This window comes from Sinocyclocheilus rhinocerous, unplaced genomic scaffold (genome assembly GCF_001515625.1).
Source record: "Sinocyclocheilus rhinocerous isolate Xijiao unplaced genomic scaffold, SAMN03320098_v1.1 scaffold239, whole genome shotgun sequence".
Taxonomy (NCBI): domain Eukaryota; kingdom Metazoa; phylum Chordata; class Actinopteri; order Cypriniformes; family Cyprinidae; genus Sinocyclocheilus; species Sinocyclocheilus rhinocerous.
The window spans coordinates 308207-324517 of record NW_015653198.1 but is presented as its reverse complement, the minus strand read 5'-3'; the positions used below and the strand labels follow the sequence as shown (position 1 = coordinate 324517).

Below are 16311 nucleotides of genomic sequence, written 5' to 3'. Positions count from 1 at the left end.
TTTTCTCATTATATATAATGTATCTATAAACTAAATCTAATTTGCATATTAATGTGTTTTTGGGGCAACATGTAATGAAAAAAGAAGTTTAATAATGGGAGTAATATTTGACAAGATTTTCATAATAATATATAATATTTCATAGGAATATTGAAATATATTTTCTTTCCCGATTCATTTGTTGTGTCTCCCAAAATGCTAATAAACATGCTTTTAGTCCTGGTGTCCTCATATGAGGACATGTATGAAATCAACGTCCTGTTTCGTAACAGAAAGTCATATTTTGATTTGAAACCCCTTAACATTTTCCTGAGATGTTGATTTATGACAGGCAGTTTAAAAATTACAGATTTAAATGATAATTACAAAATATTATCATATTTCCATAAGAGTGTCACTAAATTAATATCAGACATATTTGAAGACCAAGGAGAGGGAGTGGTCATAGTGAAACATCCAAACATTTAGTATCTCTGAAAAGCCCTGAATGTGCTCTGTACAGGACATCCAGACTTAAAACTGTGGCATGTACACTCTAAAAAATGCTGGGTTAAATACAACCCAGTGCTGGGTAAAATAGGGACGAACCCAGCAATTGGGTTGTTTTGACCCAGCGGTTGGGTTACTACCCAGAAGGTTGGGTAAACATTTAACCCAACCGCTGGGTCAAAACAGCCCAATTGCTGGGTTTGTCCCTATTTCACCCAGTGCTGGGTTGTATTTAGCCCAGCATTTTTTAGAGTGCATAGTCTCAGAGAAATACACCAAAATAGAATGTCCTCATATGAGGTCACAGGGTCTCAGGAGGTTAATGATGGATTTCACAAATCGTTAATTGATGGACTGGAGTGGTGTGGATTAATTGTGGATTATTGTGATTTTTTTATCAGCTGTTTGGACTCTCATTCTGACGGCACCCATTCACTGCAGTGGATCCATTGGTGAGCAAAACATGTAATACTTTTTATTGTCTTATGAACATGCAGCTTTTCACTTCACAAGACATTAACTGATGGACTGGAGTGGTGTGGATTACTTGTGGATTATTGTGATGTTTTTATCAGCTGTTTGGACTCTCATTCTGACGGCACACATTCACTGCAGAGGATCCATTGCTGAGCAAGTGATGCAACTATGAATTTCTCCAAATCTGTTATGATGAGGAAACACACTCATCTACATCTTGGATTGCCGGATGGTGAGTAAACTTTCATTTTTGGGTGAACTATTCCTTTCAAATTATATTTTCACATGTTTATTATTATTATTATTTTTGTAATGTGTGACAACTGATGTTAAATGTTTGATGTTTTCTATTTCTTTCTTTTTCTTTTTACAGATTTTCATATAGTGTCTTTTGGTGATTTGTAGGGGTCAATTTGAACCTAGTTAAACTGGATTTTGAATGGCTACTGATCAAGTTTTTGTGCTAAAATTCTATACACACAAGTACGCACAACTATTTAGTACAATGATAGCATTTACAGAGGAAGACAAGAAAAATGGACCATCCAGGACCGCAGGACACATATAGTACATCACAGCACACTACATCAAAGTGCATCAAGTGTCCCTCTGGGAACAGCATGACCTCCGCTGGCGGCCGTTAAACAATAACGTTCCATCTTGTCTGACATTTTTGTCCCAGTGGGCCCCGTCCTCACCGCTGTCGTTTCCTACCTGTCCTCCTTTATCACATCCACGAAGTGAGCGTCGCTCCTTTCGCGGAAGTTTTTGGAGCGCAGTGGGATGAGGGCGGAGTGATCCATGGTTCCCATGCTGCAGATGCCTCCTCCTCCGGGCCACTTCTTCTCCTTCTCCTGCAGCATCTCGCACAGAGAGGTCTGGCTGTGTGTCAGCGGCTGCTCCAGATGAGGGCTTAACAGGCCATTAAGGGTCTTGGGACTCCTGCCAGGCGGTCCCTGAAGAAGATTTAGACGGAAGATACAAACAATGAGAGAACTGCAGAACAATGTTGTAATAAAAAGGCATTTCAATATATAAGACGCTCTCAAATAAGACCTCTCTAGATGACAATTAAGTCCGGACATTTAATTTTATTTGATTGATTGGTTTATTTTTTTCTTTAATCTTCTTTATTCTCAATGGTAATTCTTTAAAGCAGCACTATGTAACTTTTGGCGCTCTAGCGGTTAATAAACAGAACTGCACACATCCCGCGGAAGAACATTCCAACCGGAGCTACTTCTCTAAGTTTATGTCTATAGCGATTCACGCAGGTATGTGTTACTCCGCAGCGGTGACGACCCGACCAGGCTACAATAGTCCAAATATAAGTACTTATTATAAGTGTACCGTAGTGATTCGGAATAAGACAAAAACGTGGTTTGGAAGATGAATTCATGATGTACTCGCTCATTATATACATTTAGCAAATTTTGAACACAGAAAAAGTTACATAGTGCTGCTTTAACATACGAAAAAGTTACTATATACAATTACGATGCACTCTACTAAGGAAGAAATGAATACTTTTATCCAGCAAAGATTAATTAAATTGATCAAAAGTGACATAAAAGACATTTATAATGTTACAAAAAAGTTATATTTCAAATAAATGCTGTTCTTTTGAACTTTCCGTTCCTCACAGAATCCTGAAAAAAATTTTCCACAAAAATACCACAACTGTTTTTAACATTGATAATGAGAAATGTTTCTTGAGCAGCAAATCAGCAAATTAAGAGTGATTTCTGAAGGATTATGTGACACTGAAAACTGGAGTAATGATGCTGAAAATTCAGCTTTGCTTCATAGGAATACATTTTAATTAGTGCTGTCAAACGATTAATCGCGATTAATCGCATCCAAAATAAAAGTTTTTGTTTACATAATATGTGTCACAAAACGCTGCTGGAAGGAACGAAGGAGCCGTGGATAAACGAAACTGTCCTTTATTAAATCGAACACACAGGGTAAATCCACACTTGGGAGGGAAGGAAGACACACGTACACAACTGGTAGACCCGAATAAACACAGACTGAACAGACTGGGGCTTAAATATACAGGATAAAGATTGGGAGGAACACAGGTAAACAGAATGACTAATTAGACACAACAAGGACAGGAACAGGAACGACCAAATAAGGCCACATGAGGGAGAAACTGGGTCACGGGGAGCACATGGGGAGCAAAACACAACAAAGACAGTCCAATCCTGACAATATGAGTGTGTACTGTGTATATTTATTATGTATATATAAATAAAAACACATGCATGTATACATTTAAGAAAAATATGTTATGTTTATATATTAAATATATATAATATAAAATATAATAATATAAATATATAAATGCACATACATATAAATATTTTGTAAATGCATACTGAATGTGTGTGTATTTATATATACATAATAAATAAACACAGTACACATAAATATATTATGTAAACAAAAACTTTTATTTTGGATGCGATTAATCGCTTGACAGCACTAATTTTAATACATATTCACATTTAAAACAGTTATTTTAAATTATAATAACGCAAATCAGCAAATTAAGAGTGATTTCTGAAGGATTATGTGACACTGAAAACTGGAGTAATGATGCTGAAAATTCAGCTTTGCTTCATAGGAATACATTTTAATTAGTGCTGTCAAACGATTAATCGCGATTAATCGCATCCAAAATAAAAGTTTTTGTTTACATAATATGTGTCACAAAACGCTGCTGGAAGGAACGAAGGAGCCGTGGATAAACGAAACTGTCCTTTATTAAATCGAACACACAGGGTAAATCCACACTTGGGAGGGAAGGAAGACACACGTACACAACTGGTAGACCCGAATAAACACAGACTGAACAGACTGGGGCTTAAATATACAGGATAAAGATTGGGAGGAACACAGGTAAACAGAATGACTAATTAGACACAACAAGGACAGGAACAGGAACGACCAAATAAGGCCACATGAGGGAGAAACTGGGTCACGGGGAGCACATGGGGAGCAAAACACAACAAAGACAGTCCAATCCTGACAATATGAGTGTGTACTGTGTATATCTATTATGTATATATAAATAAAAACACATGCATGTATACATTTAAGAAAAATATGTTATGTTTATATATTAAATATATATAATATAAAATATAATAATATAAATATATAAATGCACATACATATAAATATTTTGTAAATGCATACTGAATGTGTGTGTATTTATATATACATAATAAATAAACACAGTACACATAAATATATTATGTAAACAAAAACTTTTATTTTGGATGCGATTAATCGCTTGACAGCACTAATTTTAATACATATTCACATTTAAAACAGTTATTTTAAATTATAATAACATTTCACAATTTTACTGTTTTTACTGTATTTTTAATCAAATAAATGAGGTGAGCATTAGAGACTTCTTAGACAATCCTTTAAAAGAATCGAATAGTAAAAAAGAAAAGGGAAATATATTTTTTAAAAATATATCATTCTTTTTATCATGGAGTAAGATTTTTGATTTACAGGGAAAATGTTACAAAAATAATAATGTCACAATGGGAAAAGTCTTAAAGGGGTCATATGATGCTGCTAAAAAGAACATTATTTTGTGTATTTGGTGTAATGAAATGTGTTTATGCGGTTTAAAGTAAAAAAAACACATTATTTTCCACATACTGTACATTATTGTTTCTCCTCTATGCCCCGAGCCGTTTTAGGCAGGCGTGGTTGACTCTTAACTTTTATAAAGAATATCTCTTTGGATTTGAGACTTTAGTCTTTGCAAATTTACAGATCTTCTTTATGCACCAAGAGCTTGTAACACTCCAAAGAGAAAGGAAAAAATGAAATCGCATCATATGACCCCTTTAATGGTCCTAAAACGTAAGCAAAATACATATAATACTAAATCACATTTCACCATACAGAAATCAGGATTGTACACCTCAAAGAATAGCACACCTCCACACTTATGCAGTGCATATTCTGTGCAGAGTATGCAAATCTTTCGTACGCGAGAGGACCGAGACAACTTGACATTTGCTGAAATGTGCAGCATAAAACCACAGCAAACTGCATTCATTACTTCAATGCACAGTGGCTTAAAACTTCCATTTCCAATGTGATGAATGAACTGAACATTTTTTTGATTTTTCATTTCATTCCACATTTATTTGTACAGTGCTTTTCACCATGCATATCATTTCAGAGCAGCTTTACAGGAAATGCATGTTTCAAATGTTCCACTCAAGTAAAAAATAGTGTATATTTTATTGACGCATTATTTATTAAACTGTGAAAATGTATTGTTTACAAAAAAGTATTGCAATGCAAAACAACAATTTTTATGTCTGAGATGGTGACTGGATGACACTCGCTGAATTAAAAATGCACAGTGTATAATAGGCCTATAATGAGATTATGTAGCAGGAATGTCTATTGTTTGAAATGTTTACAGTTACATAGCTTCACAAAATAATTATAAAAAAAAACACTAAACCGTATATACAGTATCCTATTATTCCTGTTAATGAATATTATAACCAATAGGTGGCGCTATCCGGTAGATTTGTAATGAAGCACTGCTCTATCTAATCAACATAGCAGGAAATTTGTATTAAATAAGGCATTGTGGAAAAAAAGAGCTTTTACATTATTTATTGAAACTCCCTTGTATTTTCTAAGTTGCACCAACCAAAGCAGTTTAGATAAGGTATAGCCTATAGGTATACTGTAATATTCTGGATTTTCTCATTCTACTCACTGAGATCAGGTATGAGACACTCACCTTGCTGTTGACGGTTTTGTGATCAGGATCTGAGCAGCTGTTGCTGTGAACCGCCCCGTCTTCAGAAGTTAACGCACCACACGAGGGACAGGCAGACTGAAGGAAGAGAAGAAGGAAATCATCAAATGGATTTATGTGCAACAGAGAGAACAGAGAGTCAAACACTTCACTTACTGTTTTAATTCAATCGAAATTAAGTTAGAAGCAATACTCCACATGGAAAGATCAGTGATGCTATACTTTGTTAACAATGTTAGTGTGCTTAGTGTTATTAGCGCATTGCTATGGCATTGCTATAAGTGGTTTCTAGGAGCTTAAGTCTAAGAATGTTTTGTTTTGAGTTCCAATTAAAGGGTTATTTCACCCAAAAATGAAAATTCTGTCATCATTTACTCACCCTAAACTTCTTCCATAGGCGGAGGGTGGACCAACTCCAGGGTAAGGCTAAAAGCAGCCAAATCTATTAACTACAAACATCATAAACCCGTCTTTTTAGGCAAGAACCAGCCATGGGTGTCATGTAGGCTAATAAAATATGTTTAATGGGACTGAATTTGTATTTAACGTGATTACAATTTAATAAAAAACGTTTATACGTTTAGTATAAAACGTTGGCTTTCCTATGTTATTCAAACAGAGAATAAATTATTATACAGAAAGTGACATTATCACTAACTTTGATCTATCGCGAGTTTAAGCACTCTCAAAAAAACAAACAACTATCGTTATAATCACTTAAGCTGTTTTAGGCAAGAACCAGACATGGGTGTCATGTAGGCTAATAAAATATGTTTAATGGGACTGAATTTGTATTTAACGTGATTACAATTTAATAAAAAACGTTTATACGTTTAGTATAAAACGTTGGCTTTCCTATGTTATTCAAACAGAGAATAAATTATTATACAGAAAGTGACATTATCACTAACTTTGATCTATCGCGAGTTTAAGCACTCTCAAAAAACAAAACAAAACTATCGTTATAATCACTTAAGCTGTCTACACTGTGAAATGAATCTCTTACTTACATTGTACATACATCTGCGCGTCCAGAATTCAGTCAGCGAACGCGCGCGCACTCAAAACTGATGAGTTTGAACGATTACTCATCTGAACGCCTCTGATTGGCCATTGCATTCCTAAGCTCAACAGAATCGTGTGTGATTGGTTATAATGCGCAACACAGTAAAAACGCCTAAAATTAAATACGGTGCAACTTGAGCAGATCTTAATTTAATGCCACAATCGACACTTTCTATTCATTTTCATTTTGTTAGCAATAGTCGTAATAGATTTCATTTGTTTGTGCAGGGGCATTTTTGTTCAATTTAGTGGCAGTCTTACACGTAAAAACGCCTAAAATTAAATACGGTGCAACATGAGCAGATCTTAATTTAATGCCACAATCGACACTTTCTATTCATTTTCATTTTGTTAGCAATAGTCGTAATAGATTTCATTTGTTTGTGCAGGGGCATTTTTGTCCAATTTAGTGGCATTTTTGCCCCAAGTACCCGTGGCCAGGGGAAGGCTCCGCCTATGTTGGTAACCAAAAAGTTGATGGTAGCCATTGAATTTCATATTATGGAGAAAAAACAATATTATGGAAGTCAATGGGGACCAGCAAGTGTTCGGTTACCAACATTCTTCACACATATGAAAGAAAGAATGTTTTTGTGCTAAAGTTTTGAGAATCTTGTTTGAGACCACATAACTTTGCATACACATTCTATTAAAGGAATAGTTCAGCAATAAAAAAGGCTGAAAAAGTACTCACCCTCAGGCCATCCAATATGTAAATTAGATTGTTTTTTCATTTCTTTATCAGAACAGATTTGGAGAAATCGAGCAATGGATCCTCTGCAGTGAATGGGTGCCGTCAGAATGAGAGTCCAAACAGCTGATAAAAACACCACAATAATCCACAAGTAATCCACTCCAGTCCATCAGTTACAGTCTTGTGAAGAGAAAGGCTGTGTGTTTGTAAGAAACAAATCCATCATTAAGAAATTTTCAACTTCAAACTGTCGCTTCAGGCCAAATATGAGCCTATAATCCATAATAATGCTTCCTCCAGTGAAAAAGTTAATCTCCTGTTGTCCTCTCACATCAAAATCCACCCACATATTTGTTTAGAACTGTTTTGTATTGTTTTCGCTTGTAGGTGGTGCTTGATCTGTGCATATTTCTCGACTGATTTAGATTAGATTTTTTTTTTTTCACAGGAGAAAGCAATATTATGGATAGAGGACTCATATTTTAGCTAAAAGCATGTTAAAATGATGGATTTGTTTCTTACAAACATGCAGCTTCTCGCCTCACAAGTCATTAACTGATGAACTGGAGTGGTGTTGATTTCTTGTGGATTATTCTTGTGGTGTTTTTATCAGCTGTTTGGACTCTCCTTCTGACGGCACCCATTCACTGCAGAGGATCCATTGTTGAGCAAGTGATGTAATGATAAATGTATTCAAATCTTGAATGGCCTGATGGTAAGTAAATTTCCAGCAAATTTTTATTTCTGGGTCAACTATTCCTGGTAGAAAGTTTGTTCATAACGTTTGTTCATAATGTTGAGAGAACCTTTCCAGAATGTTAGCCAAAGTTAGTTGGGATGAAAGTGGTTTTCGACTTCTTGCTTAGAGAAAGTTTAAAGCCTAAGGGTTTGTTCAAATCTCAGCAGTAGTGATGCCAGCTTTATCAAGCAGCTCTAAAATGTGTTGTATCTGCCATTTAACATTTGCCGTTTGAATATGCAAGGGATTAAAAATCAGCAGCATTTGGCCTCAGAGATGAATAATTACTACAGACGGAGACAGACAGACTCTCGCTTTGCACAGGAGGAGCGAGCAGCGGTTCGGCTGCCCTCCCTTATCTTACTTTCCGCTATCGCTTGCAATCCAAGGTCCCATCAGTATTAAAGTGCAATGACGAGAGTATCTTTTGCAAAGGCTGCTGGGTAATGTGGCGTCCTCTGAAAGGTTGCCTGGATGAATGCATCGGGCATTCGACTGATCGATCAAATTTAAAAGGAGAGGTGGATGCATTGCACACGGCACATCATGATCTCACAGATCTGGTCTGGCCACGCTCACTTATTGACGTGCTCGTTGTGATCCCTCACGGCCTTCCGCAAATCACTGCAGTGTTTCACACAATGAATCAGCGTGGTGTGTGTTTCCAGCACAGTCTTTTTATCAGTAAATGGAATAATGCTGTTCAGAGAACAGTTGAGAGAAAGCAGCATGCACAGAGACAGATTGTGCATTAACAAAGTAAAACCCAACACAACACCTGATACACCGACTGCTTGTATTCATCATATTAATATATTCAGAAAAGTTTTTTATGAATATTAACTTATGACATTCATTGACTAAAAACAGCTCATTAGTTCCTTATAACGTGATTATGTATTATGTGATTATATAATATATATATATATATATATATATATATATACACACACACACACATACATACACACATATAGTGAACACAAATTTCAAATTTCATGCTAAATTACTTAAAAATAAAGACAAATATAACAAATGTTAAAATAAGCTACAAGATATACCTAAACAACAAGATATTTCTTTTATTATTATTTTTTTAAAATTTCATTTTAAGTCTACAGTTTCAGAAAACCTAGATATATGAGGGAATTAAAAGTTATATTTATATTTCTAAACCTGGACCAGTCATGGACAATAATTAAATCTTAAAAAGTCATGGAAGTCTGTGATAGTGAGAATACATTTTTCTAGTTTGTCAAGCTGTCAAATATTTTATTGAGTAGAAATTGCTGATTTTAAAACAACTAAAAAAAGTCACATAAATGTATTTTATTTTATTAATTTATATTTGCTTAAATTTAATATTTTACTTTAATTTTATAATTTTATTTTTATTTTATAATTATATATTGTATTTTAACTCATATTGCATTATGATATATGATATGATATTAAATTGTTAATTGTAAAATTAAAATAATTAATGAATAATAATTCATATTAATAATATAGAATTTATAATGATAACACATCAAACTGTATCATTATATTATATATTACATTATTAATTGTAAATATTAAAATAATGAATTAATAATAATAATAATAAGAAGAAGAAGAAGAAGAAGAAGAAGAAGAAGAAGAAGAAGAAGAAGAAGAAGAAGAAGAAGAATAATAATAATAATAATAAGAAGAAGAAGAAGAAGAAGAAGAAGAAGAAGAAGAAGAAGAACTATTGATAATGTATAATTTATAACTATAGCACATCAATAATAAGTAATAATGATAATAATTAATTTATATTTATAGAAATAAAATCAAAATGATCATTTAATTATTTTAATATAATGGCACTCCAAGTTTCTGTAAATAAAAAAGTTTATCAAAAATGAGCAGCTTTGTCATTATGGCAGAAGAATTATGTAGGACAAAGGGTTTTGGTGTGGGACTGACCTTAGCTCTGTCCGGGGCAGGGGTCAGAGCGCAGGCTGAGGATGTGATGTCAGGGCTGTGGCTGAAGGACGAGGCGCTGAGAGACTTTCTGAGCTCAGGAGCCACCAGAGCAGATGGAGGGCAGCTCCACTGGGTGTGCTTCACCTTCCTCCCGGATATCAGATACGTCTTAAAACCTGTAGAGGACACACACACACACACACACACACACACACACACACACAGTGACCATCAAGTCCCAGCAGCGTTTGTCCAGAGCAGTTTGGTTCATTGTACACTGACCTGAGTTGACAGCGTTCGAATGAATTCATCAATCAACTCTGAGCAAACACATGGTGTGTGAAGAAAGACACTTACACCAACACAAAGCAAATGTGTCGAGTGCACACTGTACACTTTTGTCACGACAGAGACAACATTTGCAGATTGCAGATGGTATTTTCCACAAAAGGGGAAAAAATAATTATAAACATAAATAAAACAATCAAAAAATTAAATAAAGACAATGTTAGACTTGTTGTATAGCTCTCAATAAACATTCTATAAACAGAAGAAAATATATATTAATTTTTTTATATATAATAGCCACCTGGGTTAAATGGTTGAGCTTGATGAAATACAACTAACACTACACACTGTGAGCATGTCAACATATTCTGTTACACCAAATACACAAAATAATGATCTTTAAAAAAGCATCATATGACCCCTTTAAGATGTATTCCTGGTCAGCTGGTAAAAGGCATCCAAATGATGTCACTTCCTGGCTGTCATAATATGATCTAAGGTCATATTATACAACCTGACAAGCAATAACCAAAAAGGACAGTCAGATATACTGTGTTATCATGATCTACTCAGGCTTTTAAAAACCACATGATTTGTTTGGGAAATAAGCCAATACAATCAAGACTTACTCAACCCTGGTTAAAAGCTGGTTTAGCTGGTCTCTCAAATAAATAACTGCCCACAACCCCACTAAAACCAGCTAACCAGACTACCTTGACCAGTGCAAGACTGGCATCAGGGTATATAAAAACACATTACTTAACATGATCATTTGTTGATTTCTCCATACATCAGCAGCAGCTCAGTCTGTCTCTGAAGTAATCAGACATTCAGCTGAGAAAGTGAAATGAATTCACAGTCGCTGTAATGATGAAACATCCTCACAGTCACTCTATCAAACACCAGCTGAACGCATCTATTTTCTGCAAGGAAGCTGGAAATACAAATAAAAATCCACAGGGAAGCTTGATGGAGGAAGAGAAAATAAGAAGCACCGACTGTGAGAGGTCAAGTGTTTTATAGCCACAACTAAAAGAGTCACTTTACACCAAAATACTGCCAGCTTGAGCCAGACAGCTTCGGCTGACAGCAGAGGAACTAAAAACATCTGCGCCAATGTTAAGCGTCTGTGTTCCCATCCTCACGCACGTAATTCACCTGTCAGCAAACAGCAGAGGAGCTCTGGCAGGAGATACATGAGCTGGCGCGGACCAACAGATCTGGCATAAAGTCACTGTGCCGCTCCATATGGGGCCTGGCGTAAAACGCTCTTAAAACTTCATGAATGTTTAACGAGGTTCGAAAACGGGGATTTCAATTTGGCCACTTCACCAAGATGACAACTTTGAAAAAACAAACCCTTGGTGGAAAACAAGTGCTGGGATTTATTAGCTTATTACCTTTCCAATGTATTCACTAACTATGGGCTTCTCCATATACTGAGGCAAAAAAATAAGGATTATTAGTTCAATACAATCAATTTGCATATTTCAATGGCCTACCTGATGACCTAGGTAATAATGGTGACCTGATGACTTAGGTCAGTGGTTCTCAAACTGGGGTACGTGAGATGACGGAGGGGGGTACGCAAACAAAATTCTGAGTTTTGGCATTTATTTAATTCTACCCCAACTTGAAGTAACATTAAAGCCGAACATGTATTTCTGACAAGCAAAATGCCGCTTCTAATGTAAAAAAAGGAAAATGGGAGTGCCGTAAACAGTCAAATACATGATATCCAATCAGCTTACCTCATCTTTTGCGGTCAAAACTGACGGCATCCACACAAGCAGCGTGCATGTGATAGGATGTTCAAATGTCAACATTGGCTACCAGAAATCGCTTACCCCACCTTTAATAGCATGAAGAGCAAATATTGTCACAGACTGAGATCGATTTAAACCCTCTGTTCAACAAAAAAGGTCATATTAAGCGAACATTTTACATTTTAAATGTAGCCTACATTTTAAACAGAATATTGTCATGTTTGTTCTATTTTGCAATGAAATAATAGTCCCGAAATCCGTATCATCTGGTGTGCATCTCCAAGCAACATACAGCGGTGTTTCATTAGTGAACGAATCTGCGACTTTGAACGATTTGGAGAGTCAGTGATTAATAACCCATTTATAACTACAGCATTTTGCTTCGTTACTGAATGAATGAATGATGCGACGCCTGGCTCATTAAGACAGTGACTTGCCGCCACCTATTGTTGGTTTTATTTTAAATCTACAAGTATCACTTCGATACACCCCCCAGCTCTTAATGCATTGTGTTGCATTCTTGAGCATCAGTACACCTTATATAATAGTGATGTATGAGTCCCCCAATTGTCCTCCATGTGAAAAGATGGATCTCAAAATCATACAGTCACTGTTAGAAAGGGTTCAAATATGCAGAAGATGCTGGAAAACCAAAGAATGTGCAGGAGCTGGAGGATTTTTCTGAAGAACAGCAGGCAGTTGAACTGCTCAGGACCAACAAGGAACTCATGAACAACTATCACAAAATATAAAAACAGTCGTGGATCATCCAGGAAATGACACACAGTATTAAGATTCAAGGGTATGTAAACTTTTTGAACGGGGTCATTTTTATAATTTCAGTTATTATTTTGTCTTGTGGAGAATAAACATCTGTTATGTGAAATAGCTTATTCAGGACAGTATTACATAAACAATAACATGCCATTTTCATGAGCCCTCTTATTTTGTTAAAATTATTAACATTTTGCATATTCTTCAAGGGGCATGTAAATTTATGAGCAAGACTGTACATACATATATATATATACACACATATATATATGTGTGTGTGTGTGTATCAACTGTCAGGTAGAACTGAAGACAGACAGACAGACAGACAGACAGATAGATAGATAGATAGATAGATAGATGACAGACAGACAGACAGACAGTTAATATATAAGTAAGGAATGGTAGATCAGTCAGCACTGGCTCTGTATCTTAGCCACTTTAAACATTTTTCCTATGCAGGGGCTATTTTTAGAAAAGGCCAAAGAGCAGAAAAACACTAAGGATCGCTAATGTGTCACCCTTTCACCAAAGCGATCAAAACAAGCGGAGCTGTGAGCAGACTTCCTCTTCTCTCAGGGACACGACGTCGTGAACGAGCCACAAAGAAACGCTCGACTCTCTGAATGAGTGACAAGGCCAGAGCTGCAGCGCACACATCTTAAAACATGCATGAGACTTTCCTGAAGCCGTCGAGAAGCGTCTGGCTCGTATTTTACCCCAAAATCAAAAGCAAAAAACATAAATATTGTATTATGCCATCAAAACAAAGCATATAATAATCTTAATGGTTCTAAAAATAGGCTTCATTTTCTTTATGCGACTGAATATTAGGGTGAAAAATGACCCGGACGTTTCTTCATGAGATTTACTCCTTCAGCTCTCTTCACACTCTGCCACTCGAGCGTGAGCGCAGAAGAGAAAGGCAATCATGGGAACGAGGAACATCTCAGATCCATCTTCAACCTAATTAACAGACAATAAAGCCTCACCTCCCACAAAAAACTGGCACATAATTAAAAACGTCGGAGCAGGGATGACAAACGGGTCACATCTCCAGACGAACTCCAAACCCTGAGCCAACAAGACAGACAATTCACACCCGGCTCAATGAAAGAGCTCAATCTATGAGCCAGAAACACCAGTGAGTCAAAGGCTTTTACTGCATATGACTGACAGCAGGGGCTCATCATGACAGTCTTTAAGTAGGGCAACATTTGTTATTAAATATTACATAAGAAAAACATATATAAATTATTGTGTGGGTTTTATATAAAATTATTTAATGCGTGTTCTTTCTTCTGTTGCGCTGCTTGTCTATTTTTTCTTCAAAGCACCAACTTAGAATGTCTATTTTGGTTTGATTGCTTGTGTTACATGAAAAAAAAAAATGTTGCCTTAGGCCTACTGATGCAGTAGCCTATTTAATACGGGTGTGGTTCAGGGTGCGGTCTTTATCTCTAACGGGTCGGGTACAGAATTAAATTGGTGCTGGCTGCTGTCGGATAGCGGGTCAGGTGTTCTGTTATGTACTGCGGATGCAGGTTTACCTAACAGGACCCGTGCAGGACCCTGCTTTAAACTGCTTTGCGTCTCTCCGTCAGATAACCTCACGTGCGCGATGCGCCATTTACGGGTATTTCCCTAAACCGACACACAGCTCATATATTTTTCCGCCACGGGGTGAGAACGTAATGATTACGAAAACGATAATTTTTTTTTTGATAATTATTATTTTATTTCAGTTAGTTTTGCAATAACTGTTGTTAGTTTCGTTTCGTTTTAGTTTTTCATTTATTTAGATTTTTTTTTTTTTTTCAGTTTACGAAAATGTTTTTTGACCAATCGTTTTCGTCTTACTTTTAGTTTTCGTTTACGAAAATAACCTTGCACCTTACGAGGGGTTTTGATCCACTCCTCTTTACAGACCCTCTCTAAATCCTTAAGGTTTCTTGGCTGTCATTTGGCAACTCAACAACAAAGTTTCAGCTCCCTCCACATATGTTCTATAGGATTGAGGTCTGGAGACTGGCTAGGCCACTTCATGACCTTAATGTGCTTCTTCTTGAGCCACTCCCCTCCCGTGTAGTTCTGGGCTGATCCCTCACCTTTCTCATGATCATCCTTGCCCCATGAGGCGAGATCTTGCACGGAGCTCCAGACCGAGGGAGATTGACAGCTATTTTGTGTTTCTTCCATTTGCGAATAATCGCACCAACAGTTGTCTCCTTCTCACCAAGCTTCTTGCTGATGGTCTTGTAGCCCATTCTAGCCTTGTGTAGATCTACAATGTTGTCCCTGACATCCTTTGACAGCTCTTTGGTCTTGGCCATCATGGAGAGTTTGGAATCTGATTGAATGATTGCTTCTGTGGACAGGTGTCTTTTCTACAGGTAAAAAAAACTGAGATTAGGAGCACTCCCTTTAAGAGAGTGCTCCTAATCTCAGTTTGTTACCTGTATAAAAGACACCTGGGAGCCAGAAATCTTGCTGATTGATAGGGGATCAAATACTTATTTCACTCATTAAAATGCAAATCAATTTATAACTTTTTTGAAATGCATTTTTCTGGATTTTTTGTTGTTATTCTGTCTCTCACTGTTAAAAGAAACCTACCATTAAAATTATAGACTGATCATTTCTTTGTCAGAGGGCAAACGTACAAAATCAGCAGAGGATCACATAATTTTTCCCTCACTGTATATTATTGCTTTTAAGTTTAAAAATGAGATTTTTTTGAATATACTGTGTGTGTGTGATTTGAACCACTTTTATATAATTTTTAATGCAATTTTATGTGTTTATTTTTTTTTAAGCAAATTATATATGCAATCATATTATGTATATATGTATATGTGTGTGTGTGTACTTGTTTATGCTACATTGTGTTCACACAAGGATAGTAAAACCTGAAATTTTTGACATTGTGGGGACTGGCCTGCGGTCCCCACGAGGGAAAAAATATTAAAAATAGTAAATGATGTTTATCTGAAAGTGTAACAATGCAAACAGGTTTCTGTAAGGGGTAGGTTTAGGGTTAGGGGATAGAAAATATTGTTTGGTCAGTATAAAAGTAATAGAAGTCTATGGAAAGTCCCCACAATTCACAGAAACAAACGTGTGTGTAATATATTAAAAAGCATATAGTAATTTTTATTTGTAATTTTAATATATAATGTATAAAATATCATGTAAAAAATTAAATAAAAAATAGAAATAATGAAATATTTTATAAACATTACAAAATAATTAA

At 35.9% G+C, this 16311-nt stretch overlaps 1 protein-coding gene across 1 annotated transcript in view; it reads right to left on the bottom strand.

Annotated features, from left to right (window-relative positions):
- The window catches only part of LOC107715643 (adenylate cyclase type 9-like), a 70163-nt gene that overhangs the window by 13361 nt on the left and 40491 nt on the right, over window positions 1-16311 (bottom strand). Inside the window, exons 2-4 of the mRNA XM_016521798.1 lie at window positions 10234-10409; window positions 5765-5860; window positions 1681-1922 (exon numbers count right to left, since the gene is read on the bottom strand). Of these exons, the coding sequence (XP_016377284.1) occupies window positions 1681-1922; window positions 5765-5860; window positions 10234-10409 (514 nt within the window). The remainder of the gene's footprint in view (window positions 1-1680; window positions 1923-5764; window positions 5861-10233; window positions 10410-16311) is intronic.